Source organism: Aythya ferina (genome assembly GCF_964211825.1).
Source record: "Aythya ferina genome assembly, chromosome: 1".
Lineage (NCBI taxonomy): Eukaryota > Metazoa > Chordata > Aves > Anseriformes > Anatidae > Aythya > Aythya ferina.
Window position 1 is genome coordinate 181,360,110 of NC_140296.1, and position 23,770 is coordinate 181,383,879.

The 23,770-nt window shown below is 49.0% G+C and overlaps 2 protein-coding genes across 3 annotated transcripts; one reads left to right on the top strand and one right to left on the bottom strand.

Annotated features, from left to right (window-relative positions):
* Positions 1-923: 923 nt before the first annotated feature.
* LOC311430309 (uncharacterized protein) lies at positions 924-8,000 on the top strand (the record flags this gene model as incomplete). Its single annotated transcript, XM_084506829.1, has 9 exons — positions 924-1,032; positions 1,358-1,419; positions 2,313-2,465; positions 3,289-3,401; positions 3,831-3,972; positions 4,880-5,062; positions 6,834-7,016; positions 7,408-7,646; positions 7,877-8,000. The coding sequence occupies 9 exons, from the start codon at positions 924-926 to the stop codon at positions 7,998-8,000; spliced, it is 1,308 nt and encodes a 435-aa protein (XP_084362955.1).
* Positions 7,994-23,682, bottom strand: LOC311439476 (uncharacterized protein). Of its 2 annotated transcripts, XM_084525203.1 has the most exons (4): positions 21,857-23,682; positions 21,227-21,465; positions 8,909-8,979; positions 7,994-8,237 (listed from the first exon to the last, which is right to left on the bottom strand). In XM_084525203.1, the coding sequence occupies exons 1-3, from the start codon at positions 22,268-22,270 to the stop codon at positions 8,925-8,927; spliced, it is 708 nt and encodes a 235-aa protein (XP_084381329.1). In that variant the 5' UTR covers positions 22,271-23,682; the 3' UTR covers positions 7,994-8,237; positions 8,909-8,924. The 2 variants fall into 2 exon arrangements, with proteins under 2 accessions (XP_084381329.1, XP_084381328.1); XM_084525202.1 differs by lacking the exons at positions 7,994-8,237; positions 8,909-8,979 and adding an exon at positions 17,715-18,194.
* Between the last annotated feature and the right edge of the window lie 88 nt (positions 23,683-23,770).

Sequence of the window (23,770 nt, forward strand, 5' to 3'; positions counted from 1 at the left end):
GAAGGATCGGGAGAAAGAGAGTCAGTGTTGTCCGAGAGACAATGGGCATTAAGTGAAACAAGAGGCCTTCCCAGAGCTGCTTAGGAGAAACCCTCTCGGCATAAGGAAGGTTAATCAGGGGACCAGGTGGTGCCAGGGGTTTGAGCAGCCTCCATCCTTGGAGGCTTTGAAGAGCAGCGTGGAAGAAGCCTTGAGCAACGTGGTCTGGACTCGTGGTCTGGGCTGACTCTGTTCTGGGGAGGCGGTTGGCCAGGAGGCGTCCCGAGGTGCCTTCCAGCCTCAGTCCTGCAACACTCCCCTGTGTGTGGCTTTGCTTTCCCTGAGCTTGTAGGAATCGCGGAGGGAATTGTTTGGGGAGTAGACAGGGGGTAGAATAATAACAACACAGAGCCTGCAAATGCTGCTATGTTTCATAAATCATCTTTTGGATGCTTTAGGACTGCTCTTATGTTTGCCGCTTCTGTTGGGGAAATGGATGTAATAGAGCTACTACTTTCCTATGGTGCCAAGATTGCTTGCAAAGATACCGCTCCCGAAACAGCTGTGGATTGTGCACTCCACTCGGGACACGTTGGGTGAGTGTTTTGTACGTCATTGTCAGAGCGGCTGAGTTGTCAGACTGTCCATGCTGATTTGTCGCTCTTTGTGGTAGATGCACAAAGGCTTAATGATATCTTCAGACCATTCTTGAAGCTGGGCTCAGTGATGTCTTCTCATGTCTCCTTCCCAAGTCAAGAGAGGATTTGGAAGTAGAGGAGAACTTCCACCCACAAGGCTCTCCTAGAAATCCCGCTTGTGTTGCTAAGCCCAGTTCCACTCCACTGAGCAGGGAAGGGGCGCCTGTTCTTTCAGTGGAGATCTTACCAGTGTCCCTTCAGATAAACCCTCAAAGAGATCCCTGGTGGCGTAGCAGGTCCGCCATCATGGGGAGACTGACACCGCACACAGACAGTTCTGAACCGGTTCCAAGTCAGTTGCTGTCCTCGGCAAGAGCAAGGATCCTGAGCAAGGATGTTTTGGATCTGACTGCCTGTACGTTCTCTCTTTCTACGCGTAGCATTGCCATGAAACTGGTAGAACGCGCACGCTGTGAAAAGACGGGAGAAGCTTCTGCTGATGCTGCACAAGACACAGCAGTCCCCAGCAAAATCTGCTCTCGGAGGACTGAGCGTTTTCTATTGCACATACGTGCTTTGGATGGAGAAGGTAGGATCCTGTAGTGTGGAAGAGCTGATGAGGATAAGTAATGTGGCCTGATGTCAGACCCTTTCCCATATTTGGGGTCAGGGCTTAACTGGCAGGGAAACGCAGAGTGCCAGGAATGCTAACACTGTCTTGCTTTGTCCGTCCCTTGTAGGCGCCCTGCCAGCTGTAGGAGCAGAGCAGGAGGAAGAGGCTGAATTGCCCACGGATCACGAGGTACTTTCTGTGAAGGGCCCACTGGCTGCCACTTGGCTCGCTTACTTTGGGGCAAGTTTACCTCTGGGCTCGCTTCCCTCTGTTGCTGCCTCTGCCACATGTTTGTGACTGGGGGCCCTTGAACTTCTTGTGCTCCAGCCCAGCTCTTCAGTTTGCACTGAGCTGGTGAAACTGCTAGGAGACCTGGGTCTCACTGCAGCTGGCCTTCCAGTTACAGTTCCAGTCGAGGGGAAGCATATTCTACATAATGAAGCAGCAAAGGTTCTTCCCACTGCTTAAAATCTTCTGAGCTTCTCAAAGGGGCTGGCTGGGAGTGGCTTGTTGCTTTTCACCATACCTCACCAGCGCTCTGGTAACCTTCACGTGGCAATTTTTAAGGCCAACAACGAAGACATACTAGAGAATAGCACTGAGGGCTTGCAGCTCTGCTTTCAGTGTGCATTCCTTGGTTGCGAGCATGTTCTCAGAAGCTGCAGGGAGATTCCAGGCCATGCTTAAGCTCTGGCAGAAGAAGTCTGGCCTCTGCTTTGCAAGTGCTGAAATGCCCCTGGAGGCAACAACAGTTCTGCAGAGTCCATTCTCCGCTGCCCGCCTTTTTGTGTAGGCAGAAAGCCCCTGCCCAGTCTCTCAGCCTATGTTCCAAGAAGAGAAAAAACCTTAAGCCTCCCCTGTGTTTTAAGAAACAGAAACCCTCACAAAGAGCTGCTGGTAGTTGAGGCTAAGAAAGATGGAGAGAGGTCCCCAGCTGTGCAGATGCCCGGCGGTGGTGTGCTTCCAATGCTTTGTTTCAGTCAGAAGACTGACCTCGTTGTAGAAGCTAATGAGTAAAAGCACAGCTCATATTCCCATGTTCTCACTGACTTTGTCATGCTCACGGAACCCCATTTCTTTAGGATCGAGACAGACAGCTGCAGCTGGAGCTTCCTGGTGCTCCTGAAAGTCTGTCTGCATCAGAAGCCCCACCTGAAGCTACTGAGAGCCAGCGCAGGGACGATGAGAAAGACACAGAGCACTTGCGAGAGGAATTGGAGACGGCAAAAGCTGAGGTATGGAAAGGATGCACTATAGGGATAAATCTGAGAGCGGTTGTGCTTTCTCTTCCCTTCTTCCCCCCTTTCTGCTGGTGACCAACACAACGGGCCTTTGGAGGAGCTTTTCATAAGCTGGAGGTGCAAGGCAGTGCGTTAGGAGCCACCTCCTTGTGAGCAGACGGCATCAGAGAATGATAGAATATCCGAGTTGGAAGGGACCCACAAGGATCATGGAGACCATTTACCGTTTTTGTTGCCCTCCATTGGACGCTCACTCGCAGCTTTATATCTTTCTTAAACTGTGGCGCGCAGAACTGCACCCAGTGCTCTACGTGAAGCCGCATCAGCGCAGAGAAGAGCAGGACATTCACTTCCCTTGACTGGCTAGCCAGGCCGTTCTTGATGTGCCCCAGGATACGGTTGGCCTTCCTGGCCGCCAAGGCACCCTGCTGGCTCACGCTCAGCTTGCTGTTGATGAAAACCCCAACAGCCCTTTCTGCGGGACTGCCTCCCGGCATCTCTTCCCCGGTCTGTACGTGTAGCCAGGGTTGCCCCTTCCCAAGTGCAGAATCCAGTGCTTGCTCTTGTTCAACTTCACATTGTTGATGATTGCCCAGCTCTCTAATTTCTCCAGATCTCTCCGCAAGGCCTCACCACACTTAACAGTTCCACCCAATTTGGTATCATCCGCAAACTTGCTCAGAAAGCCTTCAAGTCCTTCATCCAAATCATTTATGAAAACATTGAAGAGGACTCTTCATAAAATGGAGCCCTGTGGAACCTCACTAGTAACAGATCTCCAGCCTGATTATGCAATGTATCTCTTCTGTTTTGAAAGTGTCAGTGTGAGAGAAGGAAAGAGAAGAAGCAGGTCGAGTTGAAAAGCCCAGTCGAAGTGCGTCTCGAGCAGGAAATGAAAAGGAACAGTGAACTGCAGAGAGAATGTGACAGGTATGGCTTGTTAGCACTTTAAAGAGAGATCCCATAGAGTAGAAATCAAGCTTCATGGAGGCTGATTGTAAAAGGAGGTGAGGGTAACTGTCTGTGAGCAAATTCAAGCCTCACGCTAGGCCTTACAAGGCTCTTCTGTAAGCGTGCCTATGCTTTTACAGAGCTGCCAAAAGAACTTCAAATGCAGGTTGCCCTGCAAGTCTCCTGGGAGGGAAGGAAGTCCCTTCTCCATTTGTTCCTCCGTTGAGGCGCAAGGTGGACCCTCCAAGTGATCTGTGGCACTGGAATGCTGGTTTTTCTCAGTAACTCCTGGTCTGTCAAGCACGTTAAAGAAGAAGCAAGCCACCTCTATGCTGTTTATGTCTGAGAATGTGAAACAGGCTGGTAGTTCCTTCACCTCATTGTTTTCTTGACTAACTTGCTGCGCAGGTTAAGGAGGCATCTGGACGCAGCTCTGCAGAAACTAAGCAAATATGAGGCCAGAGAAAGAGAGACCCAGTTTAATACTGCAGAAGACATGACGAGCAGCTGCTCTGAGGGGGCCCGTGAAGTTGATAAATTAACAGCAAAGGTGAGCTCTGGATTCTGCAGGATTTTGTGATTTCTTTTTTTTTTGTCTGTTAATGTTTGTACCTGTGTTGTTCTTTTCTATACTGCTTCTCGTATTGTGAGTTGTCTGTTCTCTCCTCGGTGCTCCTTCTGTTGTCAAACATAGCGGGTAGTGTAGAACGAGTCAAGTGCCCTTGTGGTGGCTCATTGAAGAATTCTGTTAAATGATAGTGAATGGCATCATGTCTAGGAAGTGTAAAATGAAGATTAAGTTCCCGTTTTGTCTTTCGTTTGTTTGTTTGTTACTCCTTTGTTTCTTTTGTGAGGGTTTTGGTTTCGCTTTCTGTCTATTTATAAAAGGCAGGAACCTCCCGAGTGTATTTTTAGTAGGTATAAAAAAGGGTCTGTTTCTGGAGGATGAGGGCAAGACAGCACCGCAGTTGACCTTTGGGACTTAATGGAACATCTGCTATATCCTCCGTATACTTGCACCCACACATCAGCTTTGACCAGGAGAGAAAAGGCCTTCCTCCAGCAGCTCTGCCAAAATGGCCTCCTGAGGCACTGTTTGCAAAGCTTTCAGAGTAACGGCAGGAAGAGCATTGGTTGCTCGTGCCTATTCCGTTCTGCACTGCAGCGCTTCCCCCCCAACACACACAATAGGCGTTCTTTCTGGTGTCTGGGTAGAGGCGTGTTTGATGTCCCATGAGCAGAGGAGCATTTCGGGCAAGAGCGTCCCTAGCACCTTTCAGGCCAGTCTCCCTGCAGAAGAACCGAGGAAAGATGGAAACTTGGGGAATCCTGTCAGCAGTGACCTAAAAGCTGTTCTGTTAAAAGACGAGCCTGCCTTTACTTTGCTTTCAATACCAAGTCAGAAGGTGACAAACACCATCTTGACGCCCTACCCCTTTGTGCTTTGCTCTCCACAGCTCAAAGAACTTTCGCAGCTGCTGGAGATGGAGTCTGAAAAACGCAGGCAGCTAGAAGCACAGAATTGCGACCTGCAAGACGAGCTGTCTGCTCTGTGTGACTCTCAGGAAAAACTGGAGAAGACCAATGGCCAGCTGCAAGAAGAGGTGGCATACATCAAAGATCTTCTGAAGACTTCCAAGGTGGGTCACGAGCAAAAGCAACAGCATGAGACAGAGATAAGAAAGAGCCTGACAAGGAACAAGTGCTCATACCAGAAGTCGCAGGACATATTTGTATTTGGGGTCTTGCCCCTCTTTCTTTCCGTGAGGCGTTGTTCTCCACTGGCACAGAAGTCCCCGCAAATTGTGTATGGAGCCTTTGGAAAAGGCTTACAAGCAGAGCACTGTCTTACAGAGGCAAAATGTCTTAGTACTAGCTCTGAGGTAAAAACGGAGTGCTGAGAACTGGTGTCGACCAGATTAAAATGAACGGTTGACCTGGGGCAGTTTCTGGGTTCTGCCTTGACAACTGGTGGTAGTGAGGAGGCAGAGTGGCCTAACCTTAGTGAGGCTGAGCCCTTGAAACTGGCTATGTGATAGGTAAACATGAGCTCTGGATTCTGCAGGATTTTGTGATTTTTTCTTTTGTCTGTTAATGTTCATGCCTGTGATGTTCTTTTCCATGCTGCTTCTTGTATTGTGAGTTGTCTGTTCTCTCCTTGGTGCTCCTTCTGTTGTCATCCATAGCAGGTGAACGCAGATGCAGTTGTCGTTATGAGTCAAAATGAACGTGCAGAGCAGTATCTGTGAGGGCACTCTGAGGGCAGGCTGCTCTGTGGAGGAAGGACGAGCTGAGAGTCACAGCAAGGCTGGCGGGCTCAGTGGCTTCACAGGCCATGGCACAGGCCCACAGCACTTTTCAGGTCTGGCAGGAGCAACTCCACCTGTCTGAAGTTGGCTCTGCCCAAGATCACTTCTGGAGCCCTGTCTTAGGAGTTGAGCCAGTGACGCTTTTGTAACTTGCCGCTCACCAGCCGCTGTCTCAGCCTGTCTTTCCCTAGCCAGGGGCACCCTGATGTCGAGGACCAAGAAGTGCTTTTGAGCTGCCGTGGGTGTCTTGTTCAGTTGCATGGAACCCTTTAGCTACCTTTCCCCTCGTTACTGAGAGGTGCTGCTAAGGCACACGTGTGCTTTAGAAGGTTCTGTAGAAGGCCTCAAGTGCCCTTGTGGTGGCCCATTCTTAGTCCAAAGGCTCGTAGCATTCTCGTGGCTTCACTGCCATTCGAAGAGTTCTGTTATTTGAAAGGAAATAGCATTGTGTGTAGGCACTGTAATATGAAGATTAATTTTGTTTTTGATTTTTTTTATTTTTCTGATATTTTTTTTTTTCTATTTATAAAAGGCAGGAACCTCCTAAGTGTATTTTTAGTAGGTATAAAAAAGGGTCTGTTTCTGGAGGATGAGGGCAAGACAGCACCGCAGTTGACCTTTTGGACTTAATGGAACATCTGCTATATCCTCCGTATACTTGCACCCACACATCAGCTTTGACCAGGAGAGAAAAGGCCTTCCTCCAGCAGCTCTGCCAAAATGGCCTCCTGAGGCACTGTTTGCAAAGCTTTCAGAGTAACGGCAGGAAGAGCATTGGTTGCTCGTGCCTACTCCGTTCTGCACTGCAGCGCTTCCCCCCCCAACACACACAATAGGCGTTCTTTCTGGTGTCTGGGTAGAGGCGTGTTTGATGTCCCATGAGCAGAGGAGCATTTCGGGCAAGAGCGTCCCTAGCACCTTTCAGGCCAGTCTCCCTGCAGAAGAACCAAGGAAGGATGGAAACTTGGGGAATCCTGTCAGCAGTGATCTAAAAGCTGTTCTGTTCAAAGACGAGCCTGCCTTTACTTTGCTTTCAATACCAAGTCAGAGGGTGACAAACACCATCTTGACGCCCTACCCCTTTGTGCTTTGCTCTCCACAGCTCAAAGAACTTTCGCAGCAGCTGGAAATGGAGTCTGAAAAACGCAGGCAGCTAGAAGCACAAAATTGCGACCTGCAAGAAGAGCTGTCTGCTCTGCGTGACTCTCAGGGAAAACTGGAGAAGACCAATGGCCAGCTGAGAGAAGAGGTGGCATACATCAAAGATCTTCTGAAGACGTCCAAGGTGGGTCACGAGCAAAAGCAACAGCATGAGACAGAGATAAGAAAGGGCCTGACAAGGAACAAGTGCTCATACCAGAAGTCGCAGGACATATTTGTATTTGGGGTCTTGCCCCTCTTTCCTTCTGTGAGGCGTTGTTCTCCACTGGCGCAGAAGTCACTGTACTGAACAGAATTATGTATGGAGCCTTTGGAAAAGGCTTACTTTCTCCTCCTGAGAAACAGGATCGTTGACCTGTGGTAGTTTCCGTGTTCTGCCTTGACTGCTGGTGGTAGTGAGGAGGCAAGTGCCCTGCCCTTAGTGAGGCTGGGCCCTTGAAACTGGCTATGTGCGACTGATGGGGGGATGGTTCTCTTCTTTTTTGTGGTGATGGAAATTTCATTATCTTCTTCAGACACAGGCAGCCTCCCCAGACATGCAAGAGCTGTCAAGATCTCCTCCTTGTGCTTCTCCGAGCAAGAAGCCAACGCACAGAAGCAGAGATGCTGAGTCTGAAGAGGAGGATGGAGGGAGAAAGACACCGCAAGAGCATACTTTTCCAAATGAGTCTGTTGAGGCAAAACTGGAAAGGTACAAGCACTACTATCGGGAGGAACGAAAGCTCAGAAGACTTCTAGAAAATGACCTGCAAAGGTATGTCTAGACTGCTTTTTGGAATGTGAGCAAGATGCTGCTTTTTCCTTGTACGTTCTCCTCCTAAAAACCCTTTTGTAGGTCTGGTCAACATGATGTCAGTAAATATGCCTACAATTGCACAGTCCCTCTCTGCGCCTGCTCTTCGCAACTTGTGAAACTCACAAGACACATCTGCAAAAGGCTTGGTCTGATTCTCACAATGGAAATAACACATTTGCTGTTCACAGGATGCTCCTGGTAAACAAGGGAGACGAGCAGATGGAATCAGAGGGAATGGTCACATGGCCATTGGAAAGGAGAAGCAAAGCCCATAAGGGAAAAGAGAAGACGACAAAGACCCGCACTACATGACATGGTTTATTAAATGCCAAAGTGGGCGACAGAACTTGGAATTAATGGCAGGCTGTTATCTGCACAGAACCGCTGCGTTCTTGCCAGCATGGTGGGGGCAACGGCTGCTCTTGCTCACTACCCGAATTAGGGGGCTGAAGTGTTGGCAAACTTCTTCCACCTTGGTAGAACCACGCCTTGTTTTCTGGACTGGGACGTCCTCTGCTCCACCTTCATCTGATCTGTAATAATGTTCAGCTGTGAAAATAGGGAAATGCAAAATAAGGAAATGCACGAGGCAGGAACACATGTTTTCACCTCCAATTACCAGTATGCGAAAAGTTAGTGAAGGAAATTCCAGAAGCTACACACGGAACGTTGTGAGCTAACCTGCAAAGGACTATTGCACACCAGTGTTGTTAGCCTTAGTCCTGTGCAGCCCTCTTCATCCTCGAGTGTCCCTACTCCCTAAGCACTCAAACTGGGCATTCTTTGGAACACTACTCCTAAAATGCAGCTTCCGCATTCACCTTGAAAATGTTGAAAAGGATCTGCCTTTGAAAAGGCAAACATCTTCGTGCTGCCACCTGGCCCTACCGCAGCCTTCGGTGTGGCATGTCTTTGTCTGGTGCCTGTTCTCTCATTACCATTTGTACGGTCATTTTGTCTATTCTCCCTTTCCGTTCACTCTTTCCCTTATGGCTTTGCAGAAGAAGAAGGGCACTCTGTATTCTGCACCCCCGCCATGACCAGAGGTCTTCAGCCCTCCCCCATACAGTTGTGTACTCTTCTGATGCTTAGCAGTTGTTTTAGCATAAAGACGGTGTGTTTTGGACCCACAAAGGGATTCTAACTTGAGGCTCAGAAGCATAAGCTTGCTCACAGATATTCTTTCCGAGAGGTTGAGAATAACATTTATGAATGCTGACCTTAGCCACGCAGGCTTCAGTGGTGCTTCCGGTGGAGCTTAGCGTTGCTTTTGTCTAGACTCTGACGAGCTCTGAAAAAGTCAGATGCATGCAAGAATTATATTTGGTTACAGTTTGGCAAAGCTACTCTCCAGGTCTTTGACCAGCGTTTGACTTCTGAGAGTGGAAGGGATTAATGGCGTCTAAACACAAAAACATCATTTGATTTGAGGTTTTTGGAGAGCCTGCATCCATGGTGCAGAAGTATCGCCGATGCTGTGGATTTATGTGGCTTCTTCTGGAAGATGCATCACCTGCATAAAGAGTCAGGGATATCCTCCCCTGCCTAAGGAAAACTCCAATCTCAGACTTGCTGCCAAAATGGCAGCCAAAGCCATAGACTTCACAGAATCAGGTTCTGCTCTCTAGAAGGCTCATACTTCTTTAAGCATTCTTAGTTTGTTGCCATGACAATAGGACATGCAGTTCCTCTTTTCTGCCTTACATCGCTGTATTGGGTGTGCATGGCAAGGTTTGGGTTGCAAGGGGCTGCAGAGTTGGCCTCTGTGAGAAGGATCTCCACGCTGCAGCCCCCCCATGGGTGGAGGAGCCCCCGGTGGAGCAGGTGGCTGTGGCCTGGAGGAGGCTGTGGCTCATGGAGAGCTCCCACGGGAGCAGGCCCCGGGCCGGAGCTGCAGCCCATGGAGAGGAGCCCGCTGTCGTGGTTTAACCCGGCTGGCAGCCAAATACCACGCAGCCGTTCGCTCACCCTCCCCCCTCCCTCTCTGGGACGGGGGAGAGAAATGGAAAGTGAAGCCCGTGAGTTGAGATAAAGACAGTTTAATAAGACAGGAAAATAATAATAACAAAATAATAATAACAATAATAATAATAATGTTACAATGGTGATAATAGGAAAGTAATAATAATATGTACAAACAAGTGATGCACAATGCAATTGCTCACCACCCGCTGACCGATGCCCAGCCTAACCCCGAGCAGTCCGGCCCCCTCCCCCCGGCTAGCCACCCCTATATATTGTTTAGCATGACGTCAGATGGTATGGAATACCCCTTTGGCTAGTTTGGGTCACCTGTCCTGGATCTGTCCCCTCCCAGCTCTTACTGCACCCCCAGCCTGCCTGTTGGCAGGACAGAGCAAAAGGCTGAGATGTCCTTGGCTTGGTATAAGCACTGCTCTGCAACAATTAAAACATCGGGGTGTTATCAGCACTCTTCTCATCCTAAGCCAAAACACAGCATTCCACCAGCTACTAGGAAGAAAATTAATTCTGTTCTAACTGAAACCAGGACATCTATCCACCCCTTATTCCATACCATTTATGTCATGCTCAGGTTACACTCTTTTCCATACATTCTAATTAGTCACCTACAGTAGTCATAGTAGTGATAACATACAGTATTATATAGTAATTAACATGGTACAATTCAGTTCATGGGCTATTCTCACCCAGTATTAGATCTCCTTGAGGTACACACCGGACCTCTCCGTTCTTTTGCATCACCCACCAAGTGTATCCAGGTCCCTGAGCGAAAACAATTCCATGAATAGGTTTGCCTTTTCCTGAGGCAGGAGTAGCCCAGACTGTTTTACGCAGCATATTTCTTACATGCACTACAGGAACTTTATCCCCATCTACAGTACGTAACAGGTTTGATTGGGCAGGTCCAGCTCGGTTGGCAGATCCCCTAGTATTGACTAACCAGGTGGCCTTTGCCAAATGCGTATCCCAATTTTTGAATGTCCCAGCGCCCATTGCTTTCAATGTAGTCTTTAACAGTCCGTTGTATCGTTCAACTTTCCCGGAGGCTGGTGCATGATAGGGGATGTGATACACCCACTCAATACCATGTTCTTTGGCCCAAGTGTCTATAAGGTTGTTTCGGAAATGAGTTCCATTGTCTGACTCTATTCTTTCTGGGGTACCATGTCGCCATAGAACTTGCTTTTCAAGGCCCAGGATAGTGTTGCTTTTCAAGGCCCAGGATAGTGTTGCTTTTCAAGGCCCAGGGCGGTGGCATGAGGCACAGGATATGTTTCCAGCCATCTGGTGGTTGCTTCCACCATTGTAAGTACGTGGCGCTTGCCATTGCGAGTTTGAGGGAGTGTGATGTAATCAATCTGCCAGGCCTCTCCATATTTATATTTCAGCCATCGTCCTCCATACCAAAGAGGCTTTGACCGTTTGGCTTGCTTGATTGCAGCACATGTTTCACAGTCATGAATAACCTGTGCTATAGTGTCCATGGTCAGGTCCACCCCTCGATCACGAGCCCATCTGTATGTTGCATCTCTACCTTGATGGCCTGAGGTGTCATGGGCCCATCGGGCTATAAGTAATTCACCTTTATGCTGCCAATCCAGGTCCACCTGAGCTACTTCAATCTTAGCAGCCTGATCCACCTGCTGGTTGTTTTGATGTTCTTCAGTAGCCCGATTCTTGGGCACATGAGCATCTACGTGACGTACTTTCACAGCCAGGTTCTCTACCCGAGCAGCAATGTCTTGCCACAATGCAGCAGCCCAGATGGGTTTGCCCCTACGCTGCCAGTTGTTTTGCTTCCATTGCTGTAACCATCCCCACAGGGCATTTGCTACCATCCATGAATCGGTGTAGAGATAGAGAACTGGCCATTTTTCTTGTTCAGCAATGTCTAAAGCCAGCTGAATGGCTTTCACTTCTGCAAACTGACTCGATTCACCTTCTCCCTCAGCAGCTTCTGCAACTCGTTGTGTAGGGCTCCATACAGCAGCCTTCCATCTCCGATGCTTCCCCACAATACGACAGGACCCATCAGTGAACAGGGCATATTTCTTTTCATTCTCTGGTAACTGGTTGTACAGTGGGGCTTCTTCAGCACGACCCACCTCCTCCTCGGATGATATCCCAAAGTATTTGCCTTCTGGCCAGTCCATAATCACTTCCAATATTCCTGGGCGACTGGGGTTTCCTATTCGAGCCCGCTGAGTAATCAGTGCAACCCACTTGCTCCACGTAGCATCAGTTGCATGATGCGTAGAAGAGACCCTTCCCTTGAACATCCAGCCTAGTACCGGCAATCAGGGTGCTAGGAGGAGCTGCGCTTCAGTACCGACCACCTCCGAAGCAGATCGAACTCCTTCATATGCTGCCAATATCTCCTTTTCAGTTGGAGTATAGCGGGCCTCAGATCCTCTGTATCCCCGACTCCAAAACCCCAGGGGCCGACCTCGAGTTTCCCCAGGTTCTTTCTGCCAGAGGCTCCAGGTGGGGCCGTTCTTCCCGGCTGCAGTGTAGAGCACATTCTTTACATCTGGTCCTGTTCGAACTGGCCCAAGGGCTACTGCATGGACTATTTCCTGCTTGATTTGTTCAAACGCTTGTCGTTGTTCAGGGCCCCATTCAAACTCATTCTTCTTACGGGTTACTTGGTAGAGCGGGTTTACAATCAGACTGTAATTTGGGATGTGCATTCTCCAAAACCCCACAACACCTAGGAAAGTCTGTGTTTCTTTTTTGTTAGTTGGTGGAGACATAGCTGTTATTTTGTTGATCACATCCATTGGGATTTGACGACGTCCATCTTGCCATTTTATTCCTAAAAACTGGATCTCTCGTGCAGGTCCTTTGACTTTATTTTGTTTTATGGCAAAACTGGCTTTCAGAAGGATTTGGACTATTTTCTTCCCTTTCTCAAAAACTTCCTCTGCTGTGTCACCCCACACAATAATGTCATCGATGTACTGCAGGTGTTCAGGAGCTTCCCCCTGCTCCAGCGCAGACTGGATCAGCCCATGGCAAATGGTAGGGCTGTGTTTCCACCTCTGGGGCAGCCGATTCCAAGTATATTGGACTCCCCTCCAAGTGAAGGCAAATTGTGGCCTGCACTCTGCTGCTAGAGGGATGGAGAAAAATGCATTAGCGATATCAATTGTGGCGTACCACTTGGCTGCCTTCGATTCAAGTTCATACTGAAGTTCCAGCATGTCCGGCACTGCAGCACTCAGTGGTGGCGTCACTTCGTTCAGGCCACGATAGTCCACTGTTAGTCTCCACTCGCCATTAGACTTTCGCACTGGCCATATGGGACTATTGAAAGGTGAATGAGTCTTGCTGATCACTCCTTGGCTCTCCAATTGACGAATTAGCTTATGGATGGGAATCAGGGAGTCTCGGTTAGTGCGATATTGCCGCCGGTGCACAGTTGTGGTAGCGATTGGCACTTGCTGTTCTTCGACCCTCAGCAACCCCACAACAGAGGGGTCCTCTGAGAGACCAGGCAAGGTAGATAATTGTTTAATGCCTTCTGTCTCTAAGGCAGCTATACCAAAAGCCCACCGGAACCCTTTTGGGTCCTTGCAATATCCTCTTCTAAGATAGTCTATGCCAAGGATACATGGAGCATCCGGGCCAGTCACAATGCGGTGCTTTTCCCACTCATTCCCAGTCAGACTCACTTCAGCCTCCAATACAGTCAACTGCTGAGATCCGCCTGTCACTCCACAAATATAGATGGGCTCTGGTCCTTTATATCTCGATGGCATTATAGTACATTGTGCACCGGTGTCTACTAAAGCCTTATACTTCTGTGCGTCTGACGTGCCAGGCCATCGAATCCACACAGTCCAATAAACTCGATTGTCCCTTTCCTCCCCCTGGCTGGAGGCAGGGCTCCCCTAATCCTGGTCAGAATCTTCTTCATTTCTGTGTTTGAAGGACTGTCTGCTGGAAGTTGGAGCAGCAAACTTTTCAGAGAATCCCTTTTTCTTGATAGTTTTCTTTTGCAACTCACGTACCCGTGCCTCTAGGGTCGCAGTAGATTTTCCATCCCATTTTCTCATGTCCTCTCCATGGTCTCGTAAGTAAAACCACAGGGTGGCACGGGGTGAGTACCCACCATATCGTCTTCCTTGTGTGGATGAACGCCTACCCCTGATAGCTGAGACACTGCTTTGTGCAGGTGCGGAGGAGAATAATCTCTCTTCAAGTTGGTGAACCTTTTCAGAAAGTTTCTCCCAAGTGTTCTCTTTTGGTCGGTGGACACTGGTTGGTTCAGGTGGGGAGGATGATAGATTCTCTTCAAGTTGGTGAACCTTTTCAGAAAGTTTCTCCACAGCTGAGACGCAGGCCTGTAAGGAAGAGGAGAGACTTTCTTCGTACTGCCGGAGTTGTTTAGCCGCTTCATCCACTGTGGGTTCCTCATCCTCTTTCCAGGCCATTATTGCCAATGAGCTGGCATATGATGATGGTGCACTCCGTACAAACTTCCGCCACATGGGTCGTGTACACCTGACTTCATCTGGATCTTTGGATGTTTGTCTGAGGTCTGGATCCTCATAAATCACTTCCCGTACGGCTAATTCCCTCAGGTACTGGATTCCCTTCTCCATAGTGGTCCACTTGCCTGGTAGACATAAAAGTTCTTCCTTGAAGGGATACCTTTCCCTCACAGCTGAGAGGAGACGCCTCCAGAGGCTGTGAGATTGTGCTCCATCTGCAATTGCTTTGTCAATGCCTGCGTCTCTAGCAAGGGATCCCAGTCGCTTGGCTTCCCTGCCGTCTAATTCCACACAATTGGCTCCAGAGTCCCAGCATCGGAGCAGCCAGGTGACAAGCTGCTCACCTATACAGCGACCAAAATCTTTTCGCACATCTCGTAACTCACGCTCGTTTAGGCTTCGGGTAGTTACTGTTGATTTTTCGGCATCCTCATCTTCCTCCTCCTGAACCCTTGATGGCCCAGCGTCGTCGTCGTCTCCGTCGTCTCTATACCTAGATTTGGCAGAAGACTCTCTGTGTTCTAAACGACCTGAATCTCTATACCATTTTTTCACCTTCTCTACAGGGGCAGCTTGCACTGCTACTGCTCGTTTCTCTGACCCAGCCACAGGAGCTGGAGCGGCTGCAGGAGCTGGAGCAGCTGCAGGAACCGGAGCTGGAGTGGCTGCATGAACCGGAGTTGGAGCAGTTGCAGGAGCTGGGACTGGAGTAGCAGCAGGAGCTGGAACTAGAGCGGCTGCAGGAGCTGGAACTGGAGCAGCTGCAGGAGCTGGGACTGGAGCAGCTGCAGGAGCTGGGACTGAAGCGGCTGCAGGAGCTGGGACTGGAGCGGCTGCAGGAGCTGGGACTGGAGCGGCTGCAGGAGCTGGAACTGGAGCGGCTGCAGGAGCTGGAACTGGAGCATCTGCAGGAACTGGGACTGGAGCATCTGCAGAAGCTGGGACTGGAGCGGCTGCAGAGTCCACCGTAGGGGTCACAGTGGCCGTTGGATCTGTCACAGGGCTTGGAGTGGCCGCAGGGTCTGTCACTAAGTTGATAGCAGTATCAATGGCAGCTCGATAGGCATGAGCCAGGCCCCAGCATGTTACAATGATTTGTGTTACTTTGGAACTGCCAGAATCATGACACCTTTTTCTCAAGCATTCTGCCAGTTTTTGAGGATTTTGCAGTTGTTCAGGGGTGAATTTCCAAAACACTGGGGGTGCCAACTGCTCTAGATGCCTGCCCATATCCTCCCATACTCCCTGCCACCCACAACTATACTGCCTCCGGGCAGATCTCCGGATGAGCTTCCTAAGTAGTTGTTTAACTTTAAGCAGAACCTGAAGTGCATTCAGGAGGCAGAACAACAAGACTATGCTGGTCTGAGTATCCCAAGGATATTCAATATCTTCCAGAGCTATTGTAGCAAGCTCGGAGGGTAAGAGGGTGGTGAAGGAGGAAGGCATAGTGATCCAGGAGGATACAGGGGTGGTGAAGGAGAAAGGGAGAGTAATCAAGTAAGAAAAAATATCTTCCCCTTTCCCCTCCACAGATTGACTCCCTAATGGAAAAAAACAATAGGAATAATTGCTAATAGTTTCCAAGATACAGTTTCCAAAATACAGAGTCGACGATGTTACTGAGTACAAATACCAAGTTAGAGTCATGACCAGATATCTCATCGTCTCATAAGCCATTGCTACAACACTCAGTACCATAATGATCTGAAACCAGGGCCCGGAAAGGATAAACAACATGACAGAGAGCAAATACAGAAAATAATGCACTATAATACTCAATTTGGAAAACAGGCGCAGCAGAGTTGAGATTAAAGCAATCAGCATTATGACAAGTGACTATTAAGCAGGTCTAATACTTACACCAATTTTAGTTTAACACACTGTGGTCAGATCTGCCGTTATCTCAACCTTTCGAGTCCCACGTTGGGCGCCAAAAAGACTGTCGTGGTTTAACCCAGCTGGCAGCTAAATACCACGCAGCCGTTCGCTCACCCTCCCCCCTCCCTCTCTGGGACGGGGGAGAGAAATGGAAAGTGAAGCCCGTGAGTTGAGATAAAGACAGTTTAATAAGACAGGAAAATAATAATAACAAAATAATAATAACAATAATAATAATAATGTTACAATGGTGATAATAGGAAAGTAATAATAATATGTACAAACAAGTGATGCACAATGCAATTGCTCACCACCCGCTGACCGATGCCCAGCCTAACCCCGAGCAGTCCGGCCCCCTCCCCCCGGCTAGCCACCCCTATATATTGTTTAGCATGACGTCAGATGGTATGGAATACCCCTTTGGCTAGTTTGGGTCACCTGTCCTGGGTCTGTCCCCTCCCAGCTCTTACTGCACCCCCAGCCTGCCTGTTGGCAGGACAGAGCGAAAGGCTGAGATGTCCTTGGCTTGGTATAAGCACTGCTCTGCAACAATTAAAACATCGGGGTGTTATCAGCACTCTTCTCATCCTAAGCCAAAACACAGCATTCCACCAGCTACTAGGAAGAAAATTAATTCTGTTCTAACTGAAACCAGGACACCCGCGCAGGAGCAGGGGGTCTGGGGGCTGCTGCCACCCACCCATGAGGGACCTGTGCTGGAGCAGTTTGCTCCTGCGGGATGGACCCTGTGAAACACGTTCATCTGATTCGTGTCAATGTGGAACAATGCTTGGGCCTCATAATGTAATGTGACCTGTCTTACATACCCTTTATAAAGAACCACAATTCCAAGAGAAACAGAGTGATTAGTGTATATAGTTCTTGTATCTTGCAAAAGACTGCTCTAGCAGTTCGTGTTGATAGAGAGTTTGGAGGGTAAACCGTGAGACTTGGGTTTGGGAGATAAGAGAATAGGGGGGAGTTTTTTGAGATAACTGCTGACTATTGCATGAGACACAACTTTCTAACATCTGGCCCAGAGACTACTAAATAAGGAGAGGGGGGAAGCTGAAGAACGACCAAAGGACAAAGACTGGGAGGAAGACTACGAGCCTTCAGTATGAGCGATCCCCAGCGGGACCACCAGAGACTGATACACATGTATCTGTGGGATGGTTCAGGTCCCGGGAAACTAATTATAATAACCCTGCCTTTTCCAAAAGTGATGATGAATATGTGTTAGCCTAGGAGCATAAAAACCAGCCGCCTGATGTAACTTGTGTGCATCTTGGTGGAGCAGAGACTCCCGGTGCACCCAGCACTGTTTGCTTACCTCTATACATTTAATAAATTGTAAACTTTGATTGTAACCCTATTTGGGACTTAGTCATTTATTACAACCCCATGGTACCAAGCCATGTGGGAGCAGTGCTTGAAGAGCTGCTGCCTGTGGGCAGCCCCCGCAGGCTGTGTCCGGGGCGTCTCGCGGGAGGGACCCCACGTGGAGCAGGGGCAGAGGGTGACCGTGAAGGAGCGGTGGAGACAAAAGCATCAGGGACTGACCGCAGCACCCATTCCCCCATGCTCTTTGGGGTAAGAAGGTGGAAGAGGGTGGATGGGAGGAAGGTGGTTTTGGTTTCTTTCCTTTGTTTCTAACTTCTGTAGCTTGTTAATAATAGCCAGTAGGTTTTATTAATTTCCATACTCTGAGTTTGTTTTGCCCTTCACAATAATTGTTGAGTGATCTCCCCATTCTTGTCTCAACCCTTGAGCCCTTTCCTCTCTTTGAGGAGGGGCAGTGAGCAAGCGGTTGTGGTGGAGCTCAGCTGCCCACCGGAGTAAAACCACCACAGAGGTGTGTCCCACAGTCACTGCATAGGCCAACAAGGAGTCTTGCAATGTGAATCCTTCACAGTGGATGAGAAGTTCCCCCTGCTCCCTTCTCTTTCTCCCTCTGTAGAGGTTCACAGTCCGAGGCAGTCGCGTGCTGTGACGGAGCAGGGGATCACGGTGGCAAGGCGCTTTTCCTCATCTAGGTCACTGGAGGCAGGCGAGGGAGCCACAAGGACCTGGCAAGTCGACTCCATGCTTCAAGACTTCCTCCAGCCAGAAGGAAAGAAGGGTAATGGTTGTAGGCGACTCCCTTCTGAAGGGAACAGAGGGCCCCGTATGTCAGGTAGACCCTACCCATAGGGAAGTCTGAAGCCTACCTGGGGCTCGGGTCAAGGCCATTCCCAGGAAACTTCCTGACCTTGTTAGCCCCTCCGATTTTTCCCCATTGGTGAGAATTCAGGCTGGCAGTGACGAAATTGCTGAGAGAAGCCTGGAGGCTTCCAAAAGGGACTTCAGGGGATAGAGGGAATTGCTGGATGCAGTGGGCACGCAGGTGGTGTTTTCCTCTATCCCTTCAGCCCTCCCCGAATTTGCCAGATGAGTGTCAGAAGATCTCTTTATATGGGAGAGCCCGAGTCTCCTTCCCAGGAGAACACCTTGCTCAGAGGATGCTGGTTTGAAGCCTACAAATCATTTGCCCTGCATTCAGAAATCTGGCCACAGCATTAAAGCTCTCTGCCAGCCTCATGGACAGTGTGGTTGAGGTCCCCCGCTTGTCGTGGGCTATCCCTTTTGCAAGGGAACCATTTCTAGCCACAGGAGGCAAATGACACCTCTGTCTTTGTGTATTCTCCCTTTTGCCATCCCAAGCCCTTGTCCCTAGCTTGCCCCTGAGTTTCCCTTGGTACTGTGAAACTCACAAGACACATCTGCAAAAGGCTTGGTCTGATTCTCACAACGGAAATAACACATTTGCTGTTCACAGAATGCTCCTGGTCAGCAAGGGAGACAAGCAGAAGGAATCAGAGGGAATGGTCACATGGCCATTGGAAAGGAGAAGCAAAGCCCAGAAGGGAGAAGGGAAGAAGACAAAGACCCCCACTACAAGACATGGTTTATTACATGCCAAGGTGGGCGACAGCACTTGGAATTACAGGCAGGCTGTTATCTGCACAGAACCGCTGCGTTCTTGCCAGCATGGTCCAGTCCAGTCCAGAAAACAAGGCATTATTATTTTGTTATTATTATTTTCCTGTCTTATTAAACTGTCTTTATCTCAACTCACGGGCTTCACTTTCCATTTCTCTCCCCCGTCCCAGAGAGGGAGGGGGGAGGGTGAGCAAACGGCTGCGTGGTATTTGGCTGCCAGCCGGGTTAAACCACGACAGCGGGCTCCTCTCCATGGGCTGCAGCTCCGGCCCGGGGCCTGCTCCCGTGGGAGCTCTCCATGAGCCACAGCCTCCTCCAGGCCACAGCCACCTGCTCCACCGGGGGCTCCTCCACCCATGGGGGGGCTGCAGCGTGGAGATCCTTCTCACAGAGGCCAACTCTGCAGCCCCTTGCAACCCAAACCTTGCCATGCACACCCAATACAGCGATGTAAGGCAGAAAAGAGGAACTGCATGTCCTATTGTCGTGGCAACAAACTAAGAATGCTTAAAGAAGTATGAGCCTTCTAGAGAGCAGAACCTGATTCTGTGAAGTCTATGGCTTTGGCTGCCATTTTGGCAGCAAGTCTGAGATTGGAGTTTTCCTTAGGCAGGGGAGGATATCCCTGACTCTTTATGCAGGTGATGCATCTTCCAGAAGAAGCCACATAAATCCACAGCATCGGCGATACTTCTGCACCATGGATGCAGGCTCTCCAAAAACCTCAAATCAAATGATGTTTTTGTGTTTAGACGCCATTAATCCCTTCCACTCTCAGAAGTCAAACGCTGGTCAAAGACCTGGAGAGTAGCTTTGCCAAACTGTAACCAAATATAATTCTTGCATGCATCTGACTTTTTCAGAGCTCGTCAGAGTCTAGACAAAAGCAACGCTAAGCTCCACCGGAAGCACCACTGAAGCCTGCGTGGCTAAGGTCAGCATTCATAAATGTTATTCTCAACCTCTCGGAAAGAGTATCTGTGAGCAAGCTTATGCTTCTGAGCCTCAAGTTAGAATCCCTTTGTGGGTCCAAAACACACCGTCTTTATGCTAAAACAACTGCTAAGCATCAGAAGAGTACACAACTGTATGGGGGAGGGCTGAAGACCTCTGGTCATGGCGGGGGTGCAGAATACAGAGTGCCCTTCTTCTTCTGCAAAGCCATAAGGGAAAGAGTGAATGGAAAGGGAGAATAGACAAAATGACCGTACAAATGGTAATGAGAGAACAGGCACCAGACAAAGACATGCCACACCGAAGGCTGCGGTAGGGCCAGGTGGCAGCACGAAGATGTTTGCCTTTTCAAAGGCAGATCCTTTTCAACGTTTTCAAGGTGAATGCGGAAGCTGCATTTTAGGAGTAGTGTTCCAAAGAATGCCCAGTTTGAGTGCTTAGGGAGTAGGGACACTCGAGGATGAAGAGGGCTGCACAGGACTAAGGCTAACAACACTGGTGTGCAATAGTCCTTTGCAGGTTAGCTCACAACGTTCCGTGTGTAGCTTCTGGAATTTCCTTCACTAACTTTTCGCATACTGGTAATTGGAGGTGAAAACATGTGTTCCTGCCTCGTGCATTTCCTTATTTTGCATTTCCCTATTTTCACAGCTGAACATTATTACAGATCAGATGAAGGTGGAGCAGAGGACGTCCCAGTCCAGAAAACAAGGCGTGGTTCTACCAAGGTGGAAGAAGTTTGCCAACACTTCAGCCCCCTAATTCGGGTAGTGAGCAAGAGCAGCCGTTGCCCCCACCATGCTGGCAAGAACGCAGCGGTTCTGTGCAGATAACAGCCTGCCATTAATTCCAAGTTCTGTCGCCCACTTTGGCATTTAATAAACCATGTCATGTAGTGCGGGTCTTTGTCGTCTTCCCTTCTCCCTTATGGGCTTTGCTTCTCCTTTCCAATGGCCATGTGACCATTCCCTCTGATTCCATCTGCTTGTCTCCCTTGCTGACCAGGAGCATTCTGTGAACAGCAAATGTGTTATTTCCATTGTGAGAATCAGACCAAGCCTTTTGCAGATGTGTCTTGTGAGTTTCACAAGTTGCGAAGAGCAGGCGCAGAGAGGGACTGTGCAATTGTAGGCATATTTACTGACATCATGTTGACCAGACCTACAAAAGGGTTTTTAGGAGGAGAACGTACAAGGAAAAAGCAGCATCTTGCTCACATTCCAAAAAGCAGTCTAGACATACCTTTGCAGGTCATTTTCTAGAAGTCTTCTGAGCTTTCGTTCCTCCCGATAGTAGTGCTTGTACCTTTCCAGTTTTGCCTCAACAGACTCATTTGGAAAAGTATGCTCTTGCGGTGTCTTTCTCCCTCCATCCTCCTCTTCAGACTCAGCATCTCTGCTTCTGTGCGTTGGCTTCTTGCTCGGAGAAGCACAAGGAGGAGATCTTGACAGTTCTTGCATGTCTGGGGAGGCTGCCCGTGTCTGAAGAAGATAATGAAATTTCCATCACCACAAAAAAGAAGAGAACCATCCCCCCATCAGTCGCACATAGCCAGTTTCAAGGGCCCAGCCTCACTAAGGGCAGGGCACTTGCCTCCTCACTACCACCAGCAGTCAAGGCAGAACACGGAAACTACCACAGGTCAACGATCCTGTTTCTCAGGAGGAGAAAGTAAGCCTTTTCCAAAGGCTCCATACATAATTCTGTTCAGTACAGTGACTTCTGCGCCAGTGGAGAACAACGCCTCACAGAAGGAAAGAGGGGCAAGACCCCAAATACAAATATGTCCTGCGACTTCTGGTATGAGCACTTGTTCCTTGTCAGGCCCTTTCTTATCTCTGTCTCATGCTGTTGCTTTTGCTCGTGACCCACCTTGGACGTCTTCAGAAGATCTTTGATATATGCCACCTCTTCTCTCAGCTGGCCATTGGTCTTCTCCAGTTTTCTCTGAGAGTCACACAGAGCAGACAGCTTTTCTTGCAGGTCGCAATTTTGTGCTTCTAGCTGCCTGCGTTTTTCAGACTCCATCTCCAGCTGCTGCGGAAGTTCTTTGAGCTGTGGAGAGCAAAGCACAAAGGGGTAGGGCGTCAAGATGGTGTTTGTCACCCTCTGACTTGGTATTGAAAGCAAAGTAAAGGCAGGCTCGTCTTTTAACAGAACAGCTTTTAGATCACTGCTGACAGGATTCCCCAAGTTTCCATCTTTCCTCGGTTCTTCTGCAGGGAGACTGGCCTGAAAGGTGCTAGGGACGCTCTTGCCCGAAATGCTCCTCTGCTCATGGGACATCAAACACGCCTCTACCCAGACACCAGAAAGAACGCCTATTGTGTGTGTTGGGGGGGAAGCGCTGCAGTGCAGAACGGAGTAGGCACGAGCAACCAATGCTCTTCCTGCCGTTACTCTGAAAGCTTTGCAAACAGTGCCTCAGGAGGCCATTTTGGCAGAGCTGCTGGAGGAAGGCCTTTTCTCTCCTGGTCAAAGCTGATGTGTGGGTGCAAGTATACGGAGGATATAGCAGATGTTCCATTAAGTCCCAAAGGTCAGCTGCGGTGCTGTCTTGCTCTCCTCCTGCAAAGGCGTGTTGTGTTGGTCACCAGCAGAAAGGGTGGAAGAAGGGAAGAGAAAGCACAACTGCTCTCAGATTTATCCCTATAGTGCATCCTTTCCATACCTCAGCTTTAGCCGTCTCCAATTCCTCTCGCAAGCGCTCTGCGTCTTTCTCATCGTCCCTGCGCTGGCTCTCAGTAGCTCAGTGCTTAAATGGCTATCTGTATTCACAGGTCCCATCAGAAGACTGTAACTTCAAAGCATAAAACTGTAAATTTCAGCCCAACTACCTACCACTGTCCTTACCAATTACAGCTGCCTCTCTAATCAGTTTTTACTGATCCCACTCTGAAACCTATGATATTTGGCAGGGAGCATAGTGCCTCTGTCTCTGCTGCAATCCAGATGCTTTTGTGGCTGAGCATGCTGCCACTTGAAAAATAACTTGAGAGAAAACACTTCCTCCAGGGATGAATTATGCTTACTCTGTATCACTGTCTCATAAATAAAATCCTACCAATTCTTCTACGGTATCTGGAAGAAAAGAGATACACCTAGCTAAAAATGCATTTTTTTCTCTGTTTCTCCATTAAATGGTTGTGCTAATTAGGGAGATGCTCTGAAATAGCTGCTCATAGAATTCACGTTTTACAAGCTGGATTTACTTGGCTGAAGTTTCAACAAAAGGGCATTTTTATTATTATTATTTTAGCTCTTCCTTCTAAAGATGAGGTGTGAAACAACGAAGAACTGCCAATATACCAATAAGCAACTGACAGCAGTGGCTGGGTACATCAACCAGTTTGGTCAGAGAGCAACACTGCCAGATGCAAACAGGCTTGATAAAGCCGTGAGGACTCATCCTAGAAAGAAAAATTAAGGTTTTAATAGCTGTACTCTTATTAGTGATGAAAGAGAAGAAAGTATTTCAGAGGACTGTATCTCCTCCCCTGAAAGCAGTACTATACTATACTAAATATTCTCAGCGCTAATGGTAAGAAAATATCCCCGCTATAATTAGGTTTTGATTGCCATCTCTTCATTTTTCACAAACTCAGACGCACGAAGTGGCTCGTAACCACAGGGAGGGCTGCCGGCAGACACGTCCCACGAGGCAGGTGGCTGTCGCGCAAACCGTGCGACCCCGCTACTCACAATTTACGCTTTCTTACCGCAAGGTTTTCGCTACTCTCTCCTATTACTAAAGGAGACCCCCCGACCCCCTCACCTCACGCTGTG

What these genes read in the sequence shown, in the direction of transcription:
- LOC311439476 (XM_084525202.1), bottom strand. Translation starts at nt 22,270, where the DNA reads ATGTCCCATGAGCAGAGGAGCATTTCGGGCAAGAGCGTCCCTAGCACC. An exon ending in ATCTTCTGAAGACGTCCAAG is followed by an intron (nt 21,466 to 21,856) that starts GTGGGTCACGAG and finishes TATCTTCTTCAG; the next exon opens with ACACGGGCAGCCTCCCCAGA. An exon ending in CTAGAAAATGACCTGCAAAG is followed by an intron (nt 18,195 to 21,226) that starts GTATGTCTAGAC and finishes TGTTCCCTTCAG; the next exon opens with AAGGGAGTCGCCTACAACCA.